This window comes from Sitodiplosis mosellana, unplaced genomic scaffold (genome assembly GCF_009176505.1).
Source record: "Sitodiplosis mosellana isolate CC-2019 unplaced genomic scaffold, AAFC_SMos_1.0 Smas_scaffold_6150, whole genome shotgun sequence".
In the NCBI taxonomy this organism is placed as follows: domain Eukaryota; kingdom Metazoa; phylum Arthropoda; class Insecta; order Diptera; family Cecidomyiidae; genus Sitodiplosis; species Sitodiplosis mosellana.
The window spans coordinates 183834-204472 of NW_022601391.1; the positions used below are offsets into that span (position 1 = coordinate 183834).

The 20639-nt window shown below is 35.4% G+C and overlaps 5 protein-coding genes and 1 long non-coding RNA gene across 7 annotated transcripts; 4 read left to right on the forward strand and 2 right to left on the reverse strand.

The window, feature by feature from the left end:
- The first annotated feature begins 196 nt into the window (after positions 1-196).
- Positions 197-2836, forward strand: LOC129573934 (glutaminase kidney isoform, mitochondrial). The gene is made up of 4 exons (XM_055455131.1): positions 197-406; positions 609-907; positions 1874-1904; positions 1989-2836. The coding sequence occupies exons 1-4, from the start codon at positions 272-274 to the stop codon at positions 2481-2483; spliced, it is 960 nt and encodes a 319-aa protein (XP_055311106.1). The 5' UTR covers positions 197-271; the 3' UTR covers positions 2484-2836.
- Positions 2837-3857: 1021 nt separating this feature from the next.
- On the forward strand, positions 3858-4909 carry LOC129573937 (larval cuticle protein 65Ag1-like). Its single transcript, XM_055455135.1, has 2 exons — positions 3858-4251; positions 4407-4909. Exons 1-2 carry the CDS (start codon positions 4240-4242, stop codon positions 4752-4754), a joined length of 360 nt encoding a protein of 119 aa, XP_055311110.1. The 5' UTR covers positions 3858-4239; the 3' UTR covers positions 4755-4909.
- Positions 4910-5001: 92 nt separating this feature from the next.
- On the reverse strand, positions 5002-6131 carry LOC129573938 (uncharacterized). The gene is made up of 3 exons (XR_008688647.1): positions 5876-6131; positions 5520-5584; positions 5002-5241 (listed from the first exon to the last, which is right to left on the reverse strand). It is a non-coding gene; the product is annotated as an uncharacterized LOC129573938 (long non-coding RNA).
- A 71-nt stretch (positions 6132-6202) lies between these two features.
- Positions 6203-7146, forward strand: LOC129573936 (28S ribosomal protein S28, mitochondrial). Its single transcript, XM_055455133.1, has 3 exons — positions 6203-6607; positions 6729-6850; positions 6932-7146. Exons 1-3 carry the CDS (start codon positions 6335-6337, stop codon positions 7095-7097), a joined length of 561 nt encoding a protein of 186 aa, XP_055311108.1. The 5' UTR covers positions 6203-6334; the 3' UTR covers positions 7098-7146.
- Positions 7147-7224: 78 nt separating this feature from the next.
- Positions 7225-9454, forward strand: LOC129573935 (regulator of nonsense transcripts 3B-like). Its single transcript, XM_055455132.1, has 5 exons — positions 7225-7518; positions 7600-8008; positions 8101-8276; positions 8356-8765; positions 8908-9454. Exons 1-5 carry the CDS (start codon positions 7399-7401, stop codon positions 9374-9376), a joined length of 1584 nt encoding a protein of 527 aa, XP_055311107.1. The 5' UTR covers positions 7225-7398; the 3' UTR covers positions 9377-9454.
- Positions 9455-13768: 4314 nt separating this feature from the next.
- LOC129573939 (chondroadherin-like) lies at positions 13769-20397 on the reverse strand. 2 transcript variants are annotated; one of them, XM_055455137.1, is made up of 7 exons: positions 19573-20397; positions 16947-17148; positions 15644-15787; positions 15435-15554; positions 15034-15325; positions 14792-14947; positions 13769-14648 (listed from the first exon to the last, which is right to left on the reverse strand). In XM_055455137.1, the coding sequence occupies exons 2-7, from the start codon at positions 17145-17147 to the stop codon at positions 14518-14520; spliced, it is 1044 nt and encodes a 347-aa protein (XP_055311112.1). In that variant the 5' UTR covers position 17148; positions 19573-20397; the 3' UTR covers positions 13769-14517. The 2 variants fall into 2 exon arrangements, with proteins under 2 accessions (XP_055311112.1, XP_055311111.1); XM_055455136.1 differs by having other exon boundaries at positions 14792-14950.
- Between the last annotated feature and the right edge of the window lie 242 nt (positions 20398-20639).

Genomic DNA, 20639 nt, shown 5'->3' on the forward strand with positions numbered 1-20639 from the left:
TTTTATCTGTCATATAAATTTATAGTATGAGCATTTGGATTCAACATAAGTCATTTTAAAAATTTGTACGTTTGTCCTTATTTGAATTGGGACATTAGGACAAATGTTCGTTTGCCCCAAATCAATAAAGGAACAAACGAACGGACACGAAATGTTCATCCTCTGTCCGTCCGTTTGCCACCTCTAACTCTAAACGTAGTCCTACGCGTTGTCGCTATGCTTCACTTCTTTGGATTTATTGATTAAAAAAAACTCTTTGAATCTGCAGAAAATGTCTGGTGGTGAAAACTTTGGTTTTAATAATGCTGTATTCTTATCGGAACGTGAAGCAGCCGATCGAAATTATGCATTGGGCTTCTATATGCGTGAGAACAAATGCTTCCCAGAGAACTGTAATTTACGCCAGGTACGATGAATTGATGTTGAAATTATCAGCTACAATGTTGAATATTATTCAATGAATAAACCCTCAATGTTAAAGTTTCCCGCGACATTCAAAAAATCTTGTTGGCTGCTTTAAAAATTCCTATTTTAAGAATACTATCTTAATCCATTTCTCTCTCTCTCTCTCACGCCGTCGATCTTTTATACCGTTTCAAAAATTCTAGGCAATGGATTTTTATTTTCAATGTTGCTCCATGGAAGCGAACTGCGATACAATGTCAGTAATCGCAGCAACCCTGGCAAACGGCGGAATCTGTCCATTTTCCGAGGAGAAGGTGTTCCGCCCAGACGTTGTTCGTGACGTGTTGTCTTTGATGCACTCATGTGGCATGTACGATTATTCTGGTCAATTTGCGTTCAAAGTGGGTGTCCCGGCGAAATCGGGTGTATGTGGTGGAATGTTGGTTGTTATTCCGAATGTAATGGGCATATTTACATGGTCACCACCGCTTGATCCATTGGGGTAATAAACACGAACAAATAATGTATCAATTAACGAAGAGTGGGAGGAAGCGATAGAACGGTGCATAGCACGGTTTTAATAAATAAATCACTATCATTTGATTGTGACCGATTAGCGTCTGAATGTCGCGCTTGACGCACACTTATGTCATTTCAGCGAAGGGGAATCTTGAGTAAAAGAGAAGATGAGAAAAACGCAACTATTTACAAGTAAAATTCCCCATTCACTGAAGCACGTACGTGGAAAGAGAAGAAAATATCGTTCGACTGGTAGTTTGTTCATGAACTTGCATGTATACAAATCAGCAGTACGACGACATTCAGTCGTTAATCTTTGAATAATAAAAAAAAGATGCGAATCTCTGCCAGACGTTAGTTAGTGCTGCTGACGTCAGCTCAAAACAGGCTCTGATCTCTGCTTTCTTACACTCTAGGGGCCTCACGCCAATTTCCATATTTAAAATATGAACAAATAATATGAATTTGTTTATGTATCAACATATTAAACAGATATGTATGCATAATTTCAATTTTGATAAACCGATTGTCAGCAGAACCACGTCTAATCTGTGAAAAATTTCTAAATTTTTTTCTAAATTTCTGTCTAAAATTCTGGAAGTGGGTTTTGGTGGGTCCTCAGGATTGTTCAAAACCGATCCTGGTTCTGGAAGTCGATCTTCGGGATGGACCAGGGCATTGTCAAACCCAGTCTGATCCATCCTGAAGATCCACCAAAACTCACTTTCAGAACATATTGTTCAAGATGAATATGAACAATAACAACGCATTCGGGCAATAATACAAAATATTTGAAATCCAGCGTGAATTTTACATGATTTAAATAATACAAATAGATTTTGCTAAATAAAATTTGGCGTGAAGCCCCTAGCTTACACTCATTCAATAGAATATCAATATATGCAAAACCAATATACTAACATCACCGTGTGTTCACTCTATATTACAGGAATAGCTGTCGTGGTGTTCAATTTTGCGAAGTAAGTCATTTGTTAAATTGAAACGGTGCCAATTGACAATAAAATAGAGAGCGCACGCATACTAATGATTAAATTTAATTTTAGGAATTGGTGAACGGTTTTAATTTCCATCCATATGATAATCTCAAACATGCCAGCCATAAAAAAGACCCGCGTCGTCATAGATACGAGACCAAGGGTCTTTCGATTGTGAATCTTCTGTTCTCGGCGGCAAGCGGTGATGTAACAGCGTTGCGTCGACACAAACTGTCTGGCATGGATATAACGCTCTCTGATTACGATGGACGTACAGCATTACATCTGGCGGCGTCTGAAGGACACTTGGAATGTGTACAATTTTTATTGGAACAATGCAACGTTCCATTCGATCCAAAAGACCGATGGGGCAATATGCCAATCGATGAAGCCGAAACATTTGGCCATCAAGAGGTTGTGGATTATCTGCGCAATTGGCAGAATAAGCCGCGCGATTCGAACAAATCGGATTCCGGCACCTCGGAAAATAGCACAAGATCTGCATCACCATACAGCTCCGAATCGTTTCCAACACACCCAAGTCATACATCTCCGTTGCCATAAACGCAACGATGCACGGTCACGAATGGCTCCAAAAAAGAATGAATCATTCCATTTACAAATTTAAAACCCCAAATGTTAAATGTGTTTTTGATTATAGATATTTAAGTCAAAGCAATCAATGGACAATAATTGTTGGCATAACTCATAGACAATTTAATTACTTACTGAAGCAATGGTTATTATACTTGTATGAATTATCTGTGGTTTATTCGGTACTTGTTACGTACCACGAGAGAAACTGGAATCAATAAACCTCATTTTGAATTTTGATCTTATAGCTAGCTTATACCTAGTCATCGTAGTTTGAATTTCAATTCTAAACAAATAATAAAACAAAATTAAAACGCTAAAAATACGGATTTTTATTAAAAATACAAATATTTGGACAGGTCTTTTATTTCTTTTATTCCAATGTTGTATTGCTTTGGTTTTTGTTCCGCCAAAGATATCTCTTTTAAGTTATACCTTTTCGTATGACGTCAATTTTTCTTTGCGTTGAAAATGATATTAACAAAAATTTGTATCGAATTTACAGAATCCCCCAAACGGGAATTATTTGACTCATTAACAATGATTCAAAACGTATGGTACGATTAAGAGTTTATTGCTCTTTTTCACTTAGGATCTTATGATCAAACTCCTACCAAAGAATGTGAAGAAGAAATTGAGGTACTTACATTTACTTTTAAAACCAATCGGCTGTTTAAGCTCATGAATCCATAATTTAAAAAAAAAATTTCAATATTGGCTCCATATTGTAAACGCGAGCAAAAAAATACGGTCGAATCTATTCCTCATATAAAGTTCTATGGGTGAGATTGCGAGAAAAAAAAGAGTATTTTCCAAAGCGGTGAGCAAATCTTCAACAAATTTATTTATTTCAACAGATATACGATAATTGTCTTCTGCAAAGTTTGACAAGACCAAAAAATTTTGCAAAGATACCAATTCGATATTTTTTGTCATCAAAATATGCCAAAAACCACGAGTGGAACATACTCTATTTCATCAAAATATAAGTCGTCAAAAAAAGATAAATTCCTCTCAATCTCACCCATAGAACTGTTCTCATGAATTTGAAAGACTTTGATAATAAAGATAATGTCTTATCATAGATGTGCAATATTTCGGGCGAAATAACAATGAAAATAATTCGATTATACGTTTATACCATATCTATGAATATATGAACCGTTGAGACAAACAAATTCCCTCAGAATATTTTAGTTTCAAAGTGCAACATGACATTTTTTTTTATATAGAGTTTACAACAACAACTCCATATGAAAAAAACTTTATGTTGCAAAAATAAATATTCTAAGGGAATTTGTTTGTCGCAATGGTTCATATATGATTCAAGTTTAAATTGAAAACCTGAATCATGCATCGTAGTTTGAGGCTATTTCCAAATATTTCTAAAAAAAACGTAGCACTGAATTGTGCATACGATTTTGTCAAGTGCAACATAATTTAATTGTTGCTATGCATTTTTGCCTATACCTTTTTTTAATACCTAGTTTCTATTATTAAAAGTGTGCCGAACTTGAAACCTGTTGATCGAAAACTGGAATGTGATTGTTTTCAAGTTTGTTATGGTGCATTTCGATTGTTTTATCATAGTTTTAGCAAAAATAAAATTTGTATAAAAAGGGCCATATCTTTTGGTAAAAGTACCAGTTTCGTTTGTTCCATCCAAACATTGACGTCTCAATTTAATTCACCGTTGAAAACCAACCAAAACAAAAACATTTTCAAAATGATGAAAATCGTAAGTGATTTGTGAAACATTGTTTACTCCACATAAAATTATTTAAAGTCCTTGGGCAATTGGCCGAGTTTTTCAAAAATAATTTGTTAGAAAGAAGTTCGTTAATTTTCTATGATATCGCCACAATAATAACAATATTGTTTATTTGTTCACAGACATTCGCACTCTTCGTAGCTATCGTGGGCGTTGCTATTGCCTTCCCACAAGGTCCAGTTATAACACGTTCAGAAATCCGCGATGACTTCGGTCAATTTGGATTGAGCTATTCGTCTGAAGGTCAAGCTGTCGCTCAACGCGGTGCATTGAAACCAATCCAAACTCCAAACGGTTTAGAAAATGTTCTCGTTCAACAAGGCTCGTACGCTTACTACGGTCCTGATGGCAAATTGTACATGGTGAATTGGGTTGCCGATGAAAACGGTTTCCAACCAGTTGGTGACCACTTGCCAGTCGCACCACCAGCACCAATCGTTCCAGACGTTCCAGCCGTATCAACCTTTTAAGCTGTATGTCAATTTCGCATTTGGGTTTTACGGTGAATGATCTACATGATGATTTTCATCAATTGTTATACTTGTTTGTTTCATATCAAAAGTGTTGCAACAATCGAAACATTGTTTCGAAAACAATAAAATTTCTAATCGAAAGTAAAAAATAATATCGGTCTTTTCTTCTTGTTTATCCAAAATGCTACCTATTTTCCTGCTAAATTCTAGATCATACGAAATCAGAAGAAAAAAATCCAGTGGCTTTAATTATAAAATTGCATTTATTTCTAATAAAATCCTTTTGAACTCATTGACATTGATAATCCAATAGTTGGACAATTGTTCGAAATTAGAAAAAAAAATTCTTTTCGTTTCAACATTCGACTCGGTTCATTCAATGATTAGAATAAGCAAAGCGGGCTGGTATTTCTCCGTCGCCATTCGTTTTTCAGCAGGTACTCGCCGAGTTTCTCTCTTGGTTTCCTTTCTTCTGGCACGGCATCTGCAATAGAAAATCAAACGAAACCATTTAGAAATTTATAATTAAATGCACAAAGTGAGTGAAAAATATTCAAAATAATAACATTGGATTTATTTGTCCGACTATCTGGAGACCAGTACGAATAAAAAAACATCGAACAGGCACTATGACTGTAGTTAGTGGTGGTTGATCTTGGCAATCAATTCATTGAAACATTTAAGAAAAAAATTGTCATGTTTTCGTCAAACATTAATTGCCTGGGAATAACCTCAAAAAAAACCGATCAAATATGTGTATACCTCGACACGCAGCCCGATGTGCTCATCAATTTGTCACTTCAGAATGCCATTGATGCGGTATGAATCTGAAAAAAGTGCACGGAAAAACCCAATTATTAATCATTTATCACAATATTGAACAATGCGAATGATGAGATAGCAAAAAAAATGTGTTGCAAGAAAATTGCATGCGATTGAACCAGTTTTAGCTCAAGCTATTCATTGAATTCCCATGCAGTTTGATGTCGCATTTATTGTAACTAGGATATTAGCAACGTAAAAGAAAATACCCTCCAGGTAAATGCATTCGTATTAAAATCAAAAGAAAATGGATTTGAAAAAAAAACCACAACCGATCAAGTGATTGAAATATTTACCTTATGTATGCGACATTGCAAACGTTGTCCACGTGGTTTGCGGCGTATCGCTCACATTGTTTTGTTCAATTTTTCTGTCTCAGAAATGACGAAAAAAGTCATTAAATTCACCAATTATCCTCAGCCATTACTTTGTTTTGTCTTTTTTTCCGACATTTTCGCCTCAATTTTAGGAGAAAAATAAAATTTCACAAATGAATAAAGTTCTGGCTAATGATCGATGCTATTTTTCAGTGTCTTCACTCGGAAGAACCGATTAGAAATGGACCGAGTACATGTACACCTTACACATACATTGAAAATGGCACAAGGCGATATGACGTCTCATCAGCGAGACATGTCAAAATGCGAGTCGTGTTGACAATTGGATTTGAGGTTACGCTCAAATCGATGTGCTAAGAAGGATTGAAGTTTTAAGGCGGAAGTTAATTCAATAATATAAATAAATTGTTTGAAAAAATGTTGGCTCGAATAGTAAAATCAGTTCAAACAGGGAGTGTTGCATTGCGACAATATCCACGTGCAGCAGTCTATGTACAAATCAAACACTTCAGTGATAAAGCCGATAATGAAACAGTAACCAATAGCTCAAGTGAAGAAAAATTAAGCGATAAATTGGGCTCATTTGCGAAAGCATTCAAAGAATTTGAACAAATCAATGAGAAGAAGGATGAAACGCCCGTCCATACTGTACCATTTAAGAAGCTGCTGAGACAATCAAAACTCGTCGATGTAAGTCATACCGATAGTCAAAATGAGTTTCTCGACCAGAACGAAAGACACTCTTGCTAGTATGTTTTGAAAGAATGTATTTATTAATTAATTTAAATTATTTGCTTCGTTTTCTTTCCAGCTGGGTGACCCATTGAATAAAATTGTGTCAGGGAAGATTGTGCATACGGTTGGCGATGATTTGTACATTGATTTCGGATGGAAGTTCAATTGTGTGTGCGTTCGACCAGGAAAGAATGGAGAGTAAGTTTTAAGGCTCATACTTTGACTCAATTTGCTTACTATTCACACGCTAATAAACATGTTTCAAATTTATAATTACAGATTATACGTGCGAAACGCTAAAGTGAAACTCCAAATCAAAGAGCTTGAGTTGTCATCACGATTTTTGGGTGAAGACAAGGATTTAACCATTTTAGAAGCCGATTGTAAATTGCTTGGTCTAATTTCATCGCCAAAATCACAAAAGAAGACGCTGTCATCGTTTTAAAATAATTGAATAATTGATTAGGAATAAAAAAAAAATTATGTACAAAAAATTGAAATGAAAATTGTTTCGAGTTGATAAAATTGATTTTCAAAATAGTTGGGCTAAGTATTTGACATTTGCCCGATGCAACCTAACCTAAAAATGACACACATAAAGGTTTTGACAGTTCGATTCATCAAAAGCCACATTCACAAAAACAAGTTAATCAAACTCATTGATTTGGCTATTGTTATTTTTCTTCTGCATTGTTTATCATCATTCATCATATTTACGAAATCAGTGGAATTGGCTAGCAGTGAAAATGTCGTTAGAGGAAAATCCAATAGAAGAGTCGGAAACGATTCAAACACCAGTTGAAACTGAAACGAAACAATCAAAAGATCGAAAAAGTCGCAAAGATAAAGTCAAACCGCTAGCAAAGGTAATATTTCTTCATTTTTCGTCTGATTTGATTTCAAAATAATTAATTTCCAATCAAATTGCTTTGCAATCTTTGGTTTAGGTTGTAGTGCGTCGCCTTCCGCCAACAATGACCGAAGAGGAACTGCTCAAACAAATCGAACCAATACCAGACCATGACTACTTTTATTTTGTGCCGGCGGATTGGTCACTCGGTGTGAATGCCACATGTCGTGCGTACATCAATTTTTGCAATCAAAATGACATCTTCATCTTCCGCGACAAGTTCGATGGCTATGTGTTTGTGGATAAAAAGGGCTCGGAATATCCGGCCATCGTTGAATTTGCACCATTTCAAGGTTTACCCAAAGGTAAATCGCGGAAAAAAGACCACAAAGCCAATACCATCGAAAGTGAACCACATTTTTTGGCATTCTTGGAATCGCTGAAGGATGAAGAAACCGAGGGTAAAAGTGAACTCAAAATGGAATACTCCTTTCAACTCAAAGACGGTGAGTGTTCTTTAATCTTTTCATTTTTTTGGTTTAATTCACAAAATTTCACAAAAAATGAGCACAAATGGATAACATTGTTTGCCATACAGACCAGAAGATTACATCCACTCCGTTGTTGGAGTATTTGGCTAATGTGCGACAAGAGAGACGAGATGAGCGTAAACGAAAGATTGAAGATAAGAAGCGGCAGCGTGAAGAGGAAAAACAACGCAAGAAAAATCAACTGGCAAAATCAATGCCCAAAACCATTGATGAGGATGCCAAGGTTTGCATTTACTATGATCAATTTGAACAGAATAGAAATGCAATACCATTTCCAATGGATTCTTCTAAATAATTTATAGGAAAACGATGACGGCATTATTGTGCGTACAATCAAATCGCGGCCATTAGATCGTGACCGAAATAAAAATGCGGATAAAGAGAAAAATGAAAAGTCTGAAATCTCGCGATCGGAACGGGAAAAACAGAGAAACAAGGAGCGTCAGGCTCGACGCAAAGAGGAACGGGAGCGCAACCGGAAAGATCGCGAAAAAGAAAAAGAGGAGAAGAAAGCAGCCGCTGCTGTGAATGACAAACCGGACACCGAACTAAAGGACTCAAAGAACGATAAGGATGGCGCTGAAAAGGTTAAGAAATACAGCGAAAGTCGACGTGATAGGAAAAAACGCAATGAGTCTGGCTCAAAGTCTACGCAGTCGAAGACTGATCACAAAGAATCAGCTGATGCACAAGCAGATGGACAGCAAAGCATGTAAGTAAAAAATGTGTCATTCAAGCGATTTAACTTATAGGCTGAAGGTCTCACAGCATTTCGTGGAAAAAAAAGTTGAAATCATTTCAAAAATAATGCGTGCTAAATAGTTTATATTGAAATATTTCCGTTCCCATTTCAGTTCGACCGATGACAACAAAAACAATAATACCGAGACGAAGCAACAGCGAGAGCAACGTGAGCAAAAAGAGCGTTCAATTTCCAATTTGAAAAACAAAGATCGGCCATCGCTGCAGATTTACCAGCCGGGCAAGCGTCGTACAAACAGTTCATCGTATCCGGGTGATGAGGCCAGCGAAAATAGAGGTGCTACGACTCCCGAAAACGAAAGTTGCAGCAATCAGATCGGTAATTCCGAGAAGCCAGCGTCGTCGTCGTCGAAGAGTGGTGATAGCCGAAAGCGTACTGAATCTAAAGAATCTTCCAAAAATCAAAGTGATGATCGCAAGAAACCAGCAAATGAGAAAAGAATAAGCCGTTATTCGGAGAAACGAAACAAAGCCAAGGAAAAGCGTGATTTGACTGATAATCCAATTGTAGCTAGTGACTGCAATTCAAACGATGGAGAGAAAAACAATGATTTCTCTTGAAAATCTTGTCGATGCAAATAAATTGCGGTGCGCACAGCCTTATTGAATAAAAAAAATGCGAAAAAAAATTCTTTGAAATTTATTTATTTTCAATCATTAAATCGGAATGCAAAACAAAAATCAACATTCACTGGAAAAACTGAAGAATTATATAACAAGTCCTTGAGAGTTTTAGTTATTAAGTTTACTTTGTTGTTTCGTAAAATATTGTCTGATCTATGGCTTCTCATGAATTGACTCGGACACCATCACTTCAATGGCGAAAATCATAGGAACAATGGAAAAAATTGTTATATGCTATCGTGCTGTAGAATTAAAGTGCTTGTATCCAGACCAAATCTTGATTTAAAATCAGACCAAGTTCCGATGGATTCAGATTCAGTGGCTCAAACAGTATATTTTTTTGTGTGCAATTGATTTTATTTAGTCTCTATTTGAGTGGATTTGAAGGTGTCATAATACCTTTTTACTGGTATCATGTGTCCATCTGATGAAATGAGTCGATTGAAGACATTTAAATGAGTTGTTTGTCAGATTCTAATTCTGATAGATACAGATTCCGTTTTTGAGTGCATTGTGCACATCTGCAAGAAGGAAGATTTGGTATGGAGTTATAAATTTGCAATGTTGATCGATTGATTTGAATTGATTGTGGTACATCGAAGCTGATAGTCATTTCACAGCCCTCCTGTATTTCCATGTCAAATTTGCCATGGTTTCGTTTCTTGACCGCTTCTATCAATGACTCGAATGCTTCTTGGTCAATCTTCACATGCTGTATGCCATTCAAACCGAAGAATGATAGATTTTCAGCCAATCGAATTACCTTCACAAGGCCAGCAATCGAAACGACATCCTTTTCATTATAATTAGCAATAAGATGTAAGTGTTGCAACAGTGGAAGCTTCTTTGCAATCCAAGCCATATTCTTATCAGTCAGCTCGTCAATTTTGGCCAATTCCAGGTGTTGCAATGTCTTCAACACTGTGATACTTTTCAAATCTTCGGAGGTGATATCAAACCACTTCAAACACAAATGACTTTTGGCAATTTGCTTCATGGCAAATGCACCAGCAAATTTGTCGTATTTTCCAGAGATATTTAAAGACAGCTGCTTCAATGATTTCAGATCGGCCAATTTCAGCAGCTCTTGATGAGATTGTTCATGCTCATCACCGTATTCTGAAAACGTAACAATTTGCAATACTTCAATACCGTTGGTGTGTTGAACCACATTTGAGATGATGTCATCGACAAATCCACCGTCAACACGCAAAGTATTAATATGTGGATTTTGCTGCGGCAAAAGTCGAGTCGTTGGGCCAATTTTTTTCAAAGTGAAACTTCGGAAACTTGCACTCCGGTATATCAGCTTCTTTCTTTTGAGGAATATATAATGTTTCGAACTGTGTACATGTACAAGCTGCAAACATCTGATTTGTATCGCCAATGAAGTCGCACTGCAACAAGCTGCAATCCAATCAATTGAGCAAACACAGGCTTAAACACATTACAATCGATTGTTTGCGATACAATCCAAAATTTTTGATACTACGTTCCAGGTATTGAGAATATGAATACGCTTAATTCGTGATTTTTTCAAGTATATAGGGGAATGTAACCGGTTGTGGGACGGGTTTTGTAACTTTGCCGGAAAAAAATTTCTAACATATATTTTTTCGAACCCTATATACCGTTCGAAAGGTAATCATCATAGCTAACTTTTCTCTAAACAAAGTTGGTCATTTATATCGACAACAAAAATTTTATGGTCATTTTTCCGACAGTCTTGAAAATTGCGAGAAAAAAAATTGTGCCCGGTTGTGGGACACCCCATTTTTTCTGGTTCAAATGTCAAAAATCGGAGTAAAATCATTAGAAATCAAGATTTTATGATTGTTTATTCAGTTTTATAGACTACCATAGACAAACAATGATGAAACGGTGCTTACATGAAAAATTACGAACGAAAATAAGCCATTATTTTCATTCGCAGTGAATGCATATGTAGACACCATCAAAGCCCTTTGCACATTTGAAGTGGACTTTTCTACGGCAAGAAAAGGATTTTATTGAATTTTGATTGGTCAATATTCGATGGAATGTGTGTAGCTGGACCAAATATTACTTCTGGTAACTCTTCATAGTTTAATTTTGTAATATCATCGAATAGCTACCCCAATCGTTCGGTGTATCGGCTCCAATCTAGGGGAATTTAACTCTTACGAGTGCAGCATGTTTTCTGCCAGTTTGCTTGATTCGCGGAAGTTCGACGCGTTCGTTGTACGTACTGACGCGCACGGTCACAAGTTTACACAAGTTTGTTTATGGTTTTGCGCGTTTTTCAAGTTGTTATTTGACAACTAAAACGCGTTTCAAACTGAAAATCGGTTGTTTGCGTGTATAAAGATTTTTCACATCCTTTCCAAAAGTTCAAAGATTTATATAATTATAAAATGGACAAAGGAAATATTTTTAAAGAGCTGGAGAAAGTGTTGGAAGAAAAAGTTAATCCAGATATAATAAATGGAACGACTGATGTGTGCGCGTCGTCCAGCTTCATGTTTGCACACGAACTCGCACAAGTTCGCGCATGTTGTTTTAATACGGAACTTGTCAACTGAGTGGAATCATGCAAGTTCTGTGGTGAATGTAACAATTTCGTGCGCGTTTATATCATTTTTTTACAAGTTTTCACGTAGTTAAATCTCCCTAGGCTTCAATCCGCTATTCGGTACATCAAAGTTAAGTAAGGTTTCTCCAATTACTTTTTATCTCAGTCATACGAAGCTTTGACAGTCTGGACTGACGTATCATCACCCTGTACTGGAAAAGCTGTATTTTGTCCCTTTAACATGATGGGAAATGCAAATGTTGATTTGACGGTCACAAAAACACCAATAATTCCGACCACACATATTTATTTTAACACAAATGACCATATTTCATCACTGAAACGTCGTATTCATGCTTTCAATGCAGAAAAATGGGTGTCCCACAACTGGGTACATGACTGTCCCACAACCGGAATTGTACACCATTTCGTTTGTAATGCAAAAAAAAAAATTCAATGCTCATATACTCATAAAAACAACTTACTCATGATGAAATTTAGTTCTTAAACTATGTATATCAATATTTTACTGATCATTTTTTCATCAAAAATTGAGAAAACATTACTTCTCAAAAAATTCTATGAAACTTTTTTTTACATTTTTCAACACATCGTCTGGAAATAATATAACGAATGCATATATTCAGCTCAGAGTCGTACCAAAAGTTTGATTACGGATATAAAACAACATTACAATACATCATTTGGTGTTAATACTACATAAGTGTCAAAATAATCGACTGTCCCACAACCGGAGCTGTCCCACAACCGGTTACATTCCCCTACTGAACTTTCGAGAAATAATTAAGTCTATCCTTGTTTCAATCAGATCCACATGTTGAATCATCATATCTAATGTTTATGGTTATTCTTCAACACTGAGATAATTTTCGAATCATTTCGTGTAATATAAAAATCAAACAAACCCAATGGTTTATGACAATTGCTCCATCAAGTTTGACGCAAGTTCCTTCAACAATGTCAGAGCAGCCAATTTGAGTAGTTCTTGACGAGATTGTTGCCTTGATATAAATTTAGACGTTTGCAATACTTCAATACCGTTAGTGTAACACATGTGATGATATTATCGTCCAACAAATCTAGAATTTCCAAAGCTTTTTTTGCAGTGAACTTTGCTGAGCCAAGGCAAAAAGCTGTACCAATACAAACAACTTCGAATGCACAATTCTGTGAGCTGTGTGCAGGCAAAAAACATCTGATTTGTATCGACAATGAAACTTCAGAACACCATATGCAAACTCTTCAGTTCAGACAACACTTTGGTTTCAACATGTTACTGTCGATTATACTGTATGATGCCGCAAACCGTTTCATTGGGCAAATTTCTGCGAACATCGCAGAATTTGTATTCACATCGCTTATCTTCGTCCGAATGGTCTACTTCCTTTGATTTCAAGTTCCATAATCAAGTATCAAAATTTTCGCAGCACACGCCGAAACACCGATCACTTTTACTTGCATTTTTTAATGTCGATCTTTGCAAAACATTGACGAAATACAACTTTTGCACGGCCTTTGAAACGTTAGAATATATCATTTTTGGGTCATTTGATTTGTTTTGAGATTCCACGATTTTTTTTTTCCTGTTGAATGATTTTTTGGTGATGCGGACATGCTGCTGTATAGTCGCTTACTGCTGATAAACTTAGATAGGCCATTTGTGATTGCATTTTTTTTCGATAGTTTGGAATAAAAGTTATTTGAATTCACATAGAATATGTAATGTTTTAGCTAAAAAAATAAAAAGTCTGACAAAATTTAAAATTGAAATCAATACACTTTAATGAATTTCTTTTGATTTGACCGGAGAGTGGCCATTGTCCAAGCGATCAAATAATTACAATTTTCTTTTAAACTAAGTTAATAAAAAAATCTCAGTGTTACTCCGTTATAAAATCTATGTTTTTTTCTTCGTATAAGTTCTAAATTTTATCACAATGTCTTGATATTCGTTTTATAGCTTCTACTGTATCGATTGACTTGTGTCATGTTCATTGATTTTGTCTGGTTTCTTATCCTAACGTTGAAAACGTTTTGACTCTCACTAATTAGTTGAGTTTAAATGCAATCTTTGGTCATACAATTAGAAGGCAATCTAAAAAAGCGGTTGGATATTCTACAATTTAATATTTTACAATTGCAACATATACTTTAAATGGTGGTGTGTTTTATTCTGGCAACCCTTCGAAATTAAAAATTACTCTATATAGTAATTCACTATAGTGAAAATGATTGAGAGGGAATTCTGTTTCGAATTACACAGTTCCGTGTGTTATGTTAAAATCTTCTGGTAAATTCTAATAGCTTCATCATTTTTCTTCTACTTTCTTAGGACGTGTTATGAATTGTGAAACGTGTTAATTTTTAGTTATTACAAATATTTATGTGGCTACGTTGCTATGGTGTAGATGCTGCTACTTTGGTTTGTCAGTTTTGGAGAAAAAAATCCAGTGAGTTAAAACACCGTAAGACGAACATAAGCTATCTATACACAAATCAAGACGCATTATTCGGCTCGGGATAGTAGTACCTCAACATTACCATTTGTCGTTTGATGAATGTGTCGCAATTTTGTTGATTGTTTTTCTAATAGTTTCGCTTTTTTCACATTACGCCGATGGAAGTAGTACAGAATGCCTGTGGACAAAAATGTAAAACTTTCAATCAAAATTCGAAGAAAAAAAAACATTTGGAACGAATATGACAAATTTCCAGACGTAGTCTTGAGAATATACTACGTTGCGATAACAATATTGAAAAAAAAAATCAAACAAACTTACAAATAAAAACGATGAAAAATACACCCAAACCGATCACAATGAGCATCCAAGTTTCTTTCGCTTGTTCATCGCGCTTCTTTTCCTGTACTCTCGTCAAACACTTATCAAAATCGTCTGTATCAGCTGTTGCATTCACTGACTCGGAACAGTATACTTCTTCTGGAAGAAATGCAACACATCGATTATTAAAGTGCAAAAAAAGGCAAATGCAATAAATAAACCCTTGTCCCCAGTATCCATACCTTCGTGAACTGTTGGGCAATCAAATGTGTGATTCACATAGATGAGTCGTCTATCGAGATAGGCTTGCAACGATTTGCATGTGCATGGACTTAAATGGGTGGAATTTTCGATAACAAGTGTGTTCAAGCTGCAAAGCGGTGAAAATTGTTGCGGTGTGATTTCGTCGAAAAGATTAAATGAAACATTCAAGTATACTAAATCGGGTAGAATGCCAAGATCAGGTATTGACGATAGGTCGCAATAAGCCATAAAGAGTTTTTGCAATGGTGCCGTTATCGGTTTTTCCAAATGCTAAAACCAAAACAGCGAAATTAAATCGGTTAACTTTCTATTTTTCACCTATTACATCGCATTTATAACCTAATCAACCATATATTGAATCTCGTTAAAACCTATTTACCTTTAAATCATTTCCAATTTTCAGTAATGGGTTGTCACTGTAGTAAATATTCCTTAGGCGCGGCAATTTAAATAGCTCCACTGAGATGCTTGATAAGCTGTTACTTGAAAGGTCAATGGCCTGTGTATATAATACGGGATCATAAATTATTCGCATTTAATACAGATACTTATGTACTTATTACAGTGTTTGTGGAAAATTGAAATTACCTCAAGACCTGTCAAATGGGCAAATGTTCCTTTTTCGATAGTCTTTATCCTATTTTCGAATAAATATAACAGTTTAATGTCCGAATATCGAGTAAATGACTTTTTCGTTAGCTCCTTGATCCGATTGATTGACAGATCGAATATCTGAAAGACGACGAAAATGAAAATATGCATCAAACAATAGGAAAACAGAAAAAGAAAGAAAATTAAAAAGAAAATAGTAATCCAAATTTAAACTGAAGTCTTCAAATCAAATTCCAATAAGTAATGCGATATTAAAATTATTGCTATAAATGTATTTTCAATTGTTCAGGCTTATGGATCGAAGGGAGAATTCCATTCGTCAAGCCATGAAAACACCAACGCAAATCGAAATGTGTGTGTGTCCCCACATTGCATTAGTATTTGTCGCGCGTTAATAAGAGAAGAACAAAATACGAATTGATGACAATTCGTGGCTATTAGTCACATGGGTGATGTTTTCGTTTAAATAAAAGTCTTGCATCGTGTGATTATGAAAAATCGGTCAAGTAATTCATTGATTTGCTCATTTTGATCGCTTCTCTTTCTTTTTTTTTGTTAATGCAATCAATTTTTTTTTAAATTACAATTTTCATTTTTCTTAAATTCTTTTTCGACTGAACAAAATTCGATATGAACGAAAGTTTTGCATGAGATTCGAGATTAACCGGCAGGCTAAAATTGTGCTACGATAGCCAAATATAATATAAATGTTTTCAAATCCAACGTCAACGATGTCGATTCTTGGTTTTGAGAGTAAAAATGTCTGCCTTTTGTTTCGAACGCATTGAAATTAGACGACTAATTTGACAGTGCCGCTTTCCATAAACGAACGCTAAATTAATTTAAATTGCTTGGTTGCGTTATGCTTGTGCCTTGTGTCTGTTTGTGTGTGTGTGTGTGTGTGTCGTTGTTTCATGTGTACCGAATGTTTATGATGTTTGATTTGTGATGAGTTACTATTGTTTGTACGAAGGAAAAAAAGCAACGAATACACATAAACATGTTTTAATTGACCTTTCAATTAAGAACAATTCGAACGAAGAGGAGAGAGAAAAAAAGGAGAAGCGGCTGGTCACTGGTTTCATCTTCGGTTGCTGCATTTTTAATAAAGCATAATAGCTATGCATATGAAGAGTGTGAATGCAGTTTATATAATTAGGAGAATGAATAAAATTAACAGATATAATTTTCTTGGTTGGATTCTAAGTTGAATATAATAATTTGCTGTAAACGATTAGAAGCTATGCTAGACTGGGAAATGATCATAAAATTAATTTACTTTAACGCTGCTTTTTAAATTCTGTGGCACTTCCGTCAAGTCCATGTAGGAGCAATCGTAGCCAAACATTCGATACGCATTTCCAGGCTCGCAAACTGTTTTCCTAATGATAGACTTCTCTGTGGGCGGAATGCTTGCATTTGCACCAATGAAAACTGGTGCATATGCGAGTGAAACTAAAGCGAACCAAATGGTTATCATCCTGAAAATAGAATTAAAAAAAAACAGCAAATTTCATTAACAAATTAACGGATTTTCTCTTCGAAGCAACGCCAAAAGTTGTTGATTTGTTTTTTTTTTTTCATTGCATGTGATGAAAGACCTCTAAAATCATGCGATGGTAGTCAAACTTGACATTTGATCGCTTTTTGCCATATCGTCTACAATACAAATATGCATGTTGTAAATTGAAATAGATTTATTCTTTTTCCACAAATTCATTTTATTTAATAGACGCAATGACAGGTATACATTACAAATGAGCCATAACTGCAGTTAAATGTGCAAAACAAACAAAATCAATGCATTTCTGCCTATGTTCGGCCTAAACAAACAATAAACAAATTATGCACCCAGGCCATTTCGATGGCAAATGTATGAATGAGAAGCGCAAATCGATTGTTTGTCACTTGATAATAATGGCCAGAGATTAGTTGAATAGAATGCACTTTCAAAACATTCATCTATTATTGCCGCATGTGTAGAGCGTGAGAGATAGAGACAGAAAGCGTGTCTTGTCTGTTAAAAAACAAACAATCATGATGAGATAGTCGTTTTATGAGTGCAACAAAAATGTACAATAGTCGAAAAAAAAGAAGAAGAATGTGTTCGTCTACCGAAGGTTGGGTATATCGCCAAATGTCGATTGCATTTACATTGTTCCGGTCCGGTCAGTTTTCAATTTATGCACACGTCTCTCCCACTCACTCTTTCTCTCTCTCTCTCTCTCTCTCTCACACTCTGTGTATGTGTCCGTGAGTGACATGACTCCTTCACATTGCCGCTCCAATTTCAAATCGATCACAATATTGGGACATATACAGTTAACAATTATTTGATTGCTTTTCATTTAAAAAAACCATTTGAAAACGATACAACGCAACGATCCAATCAAATATTGTCAACAGTGCGCAAAAAAACGTCACATTTTCTTTATGTCGAGTATACACTGTCGATGATACGGAACCGAAAACGATTTGCTCGCTCATCCGATGATCTAATTGATTGTTTGATTTGATCAAACTCATTAAATATGCAAATTTTTCTTTATTTAACTCAACTCGCCCAAGTTTTTTCTTTCATCACTCACGCATTCGTTCCCTTGCTCGCAAGAGCACATCAATTGCTTTTTATTGACAAACTAGCGGGATTACCGGGAAAACGCTGCATATTTTGTGAGCAACAAATCGATAAGGAAATAGAATAATATGGAATAAATACAATGATTACACCGATCAACGTACTGAATTAAAATTAAGATAAGCATAATTTGAGCATGAATTGAAAAATCGTTGAATTTGGAAGTTTTCATCAAATTGGAGTTCAAAAATAAGCAGTTTTGGACTCGAATCAGAAACTGATTATACACTGTCAGTTTCAATGAAAGACCAAAGCAGGAGCAAAAATGATTGGCGTTGAAATCGCCAGTCGTTCACTTCATTCTTATCATATGCCCCCAGTCAACGTGCATGAAATCATGGCACAACTGAAACAATCGACAAAACCACTCGCCGATCGAAAAACTCAAACGGCAAATCAATTTTGAAATCTCTAATAGTTATATAATCACGAGTACGTTGTTTATCTTTTGTTTCGTGTGTATTACTTGCGGAATCAGTCGATGAAATAGAAAGAACTAGCTTTTTCTCAGAGAATACACTGTGTTTGTTGTTGTCATCTTTTTTTTCGATTTGTGAGTGCGACATGCGTTTCAACTGTTTATTTGTTATCATTTACGATGCTCATCGTTTCAAAACAAACATTTTCTTGTACAAGCGATAAACCATAAAACTGACTGACACCCAATGGAAGTGTATCGGATGGCAACTGCATTATCTCAATCAGAGGTTTTGGTGATAAGATAAATGCCTTATTGAATCTTTCAATTAGAGCGTGAGTAAAACATTGTGTTTTCAATCGATAGTAAATAAAAGGAGCCCATGCCGAAAGCAACACAGCTAATGCCGTTTAATCTCACCGAAATACGTATTTCAGTTAAGAAATATCAAGAAAATGTGATTCATGTAGAATAATAATGAATAGTACACCACTGATATTAATATATTTATTGAATAAGAGTAGGCATGAGACTGAATACAATGTCTGATTTGCAATCTATTAATAGCTAATTTGGATCGTAGTATCCTACGATCCTACATTCATATGGTGGTGTGGAGAATATATTTTAAGCTTAAATTGAGAAATTCCTTGAGATCATGTTCGCATGAAAATCGGTCTGAAAATTGGCTTTTGGATGATTTTTTCGAAAGGATTGAATGATTCCGTTTTGAGTAGAGGTTCATATAACTGCACAAGTTCATGCTTCGAACGTTATAAATATTCTTTTGAACGAAATAAAGGAGGAAAACCAATGTTTTTCGAATAAGGTTCACCCAATGAGACCTACCTGAAGTAACCTAATGTACACAAATTCAAGATATAGATAAAAATTAGATTTCGGTTGGTGATTTTCTTTTTGGGCAGCAAAATTCTTCTACACAAAACACACAAACATTCAGAATCGATATGAGTTTGTTAGCTATTTGTTGTTGTCGTGGTCGTCAGCGTATTTAACCCAAAGATTGTGATAATTCCTCGCAAATTGATTAAACAATTCAATGTGCATTTTATTTTCGTTTTCGGTTTGTTTCGATGTTCTACACTTTACTGTTCGTTTTTTTCTTCACAAAAATTTGTTAGAAATATTCGTCTGTTCACTTTTTTGCTTTTATTTTCTTTTTACATCATTTGAATTTTGCGTTCACTTTCGTATGTGTTATATTTCTGTATCACTGTTGTTATTCCAAAGCACACTTATCAGTAGTTTTTTCGCATTCACCAAAAATACAAAACGTTTTCAACGAAGGAAATTCCATAAGCAATCAATTGCAGTGTTTGGCATTCATTTCCAAATTAAGTCGGTCATATCAATTTAATTCCAATACCAATGCGACACAATTTTTGAATAACCGTACACTTGAACATCTTCAACGTAAATTCACTCAATCAAAAACTAAAACAGTTAATTTCCTTTTTTGAAGCAATTTATTTTCCTCGCAATTTGTCCAGCCAAATGGATTAATTTGATTTCTTTTTTTTAATCTCAGTCAATCGAAGATTATTCCGAAATTTGTGTTTGCTGCGCGGAGAACCACGCGATTCTAACGATGCCCAAAGTCACTTTGAACGGTGCGTAATAGAGTGCGCGCAATCTTCTCAGTTGGCCCGAGTGTGTGTGTGTTCTCGATGTGTGCATGTCAACGAAGCTTTCATTCATTTCAATTCGAAATGAACGTGCGACTAATCAGTTAACATGTATCCAAGTATGCCTGTTTGTGCCTGTGCCTGTGTCCGTTGTATTACCGTTTTTTTGTTTATTTATTTGCTTTTTGAATCATTCATATATACATGCATTTTTTCGTTCATTCGTCGACCAAAAGAACACATACACAACACTGGGATTCCATATGTTAG

Excerpts from the sequence above, each read along its gene's own strand:
- LOC129573936 (XM_055455133.1), top strand. The coding sequence starts at position 6,335 with ATGTTGGCTCGAATAGTAAAATCAGTTCAAACAGGGAGTGTTGCATTG. Across the intron at positions 6,608-6,728 it reads GACAATCAAAACTCGTCGAT|CTGGGTGACCCATTGAATAA; the intron begins GTAAGTCATACC and ends TTTTCTTTCCAG. Across the intron at positions 6,851-6,931 it reads CGACCAGGAAAGAATGGAGA|ATTATACGTGCGAAACGCTA; the intron begins GTAAGTTTTAAG and ends TTATAATTACAG.
- LOC129573939 (XM_055455136.1), bottom strand. The coding sequence starts at position 17,147 with ATGATAACCATTTGGTTCGCTTTAGTTTCACTCGCATATGCACCAGTT. Across the intron at positions 15,788-16,946 it reads ATTTAAAAAGCAGCGTTAAA|ATATTCGATCTGTCAATCAA; the intron begins GTAAATTAATTT and ends GTCGTCTTTCAG. Across the intron at positions 15,555-15,643 it reads CCCATTTGACAGGTCTTGAG|GCCATTGACCTTTCAAGTAA; the intron begins GTAATTTCAATT and ends TTATATACACAG.
- LOC129573934 (XM_055455131.1), top strand. The coding sequence starts at position 272 with ATGTCTGGTGGTGAAAACTTTGGTTTTAATAATGCTGTATTCTTATCG. Across the intron at positions 407-608 it reads AGAACTGTAATTTACGCCAG|GCAATGGATTTTTATTTTCA; the intron begins GTACGATGAATT and ends CAAAAATTCTAG. Across the intron at positions 908-1,873 it reads CCACCGCTTGATCCATTGGG|GAATAGCTGTCGTGGTGTTC; the intron begins GTAATAAACACG and ends TCTATATTACAG.
- LOC129573935 (XM_055455132.1), top strand. The coding sequence starts at position 7,399 with ATGTCGTTAGAGGAAAATCCAATAGAAGAGTCGGAAACGATTCAAACA. Across the intron at positions 8,009-8,100 it reads CTCCTTTCAACTCAAAGACG|ACCAGAAGATTACATCCACT; the intron begins GTGAGTGTTCTT and ends TTTGCCATACAG. Across the intron at positions 8,277-8,355 it reads CCATTGATGAGGATGCCAAG|GAAAACGATGACGGCATTAT; the intron begins GTTTGCATTTAC and ends AATAATTTATAG.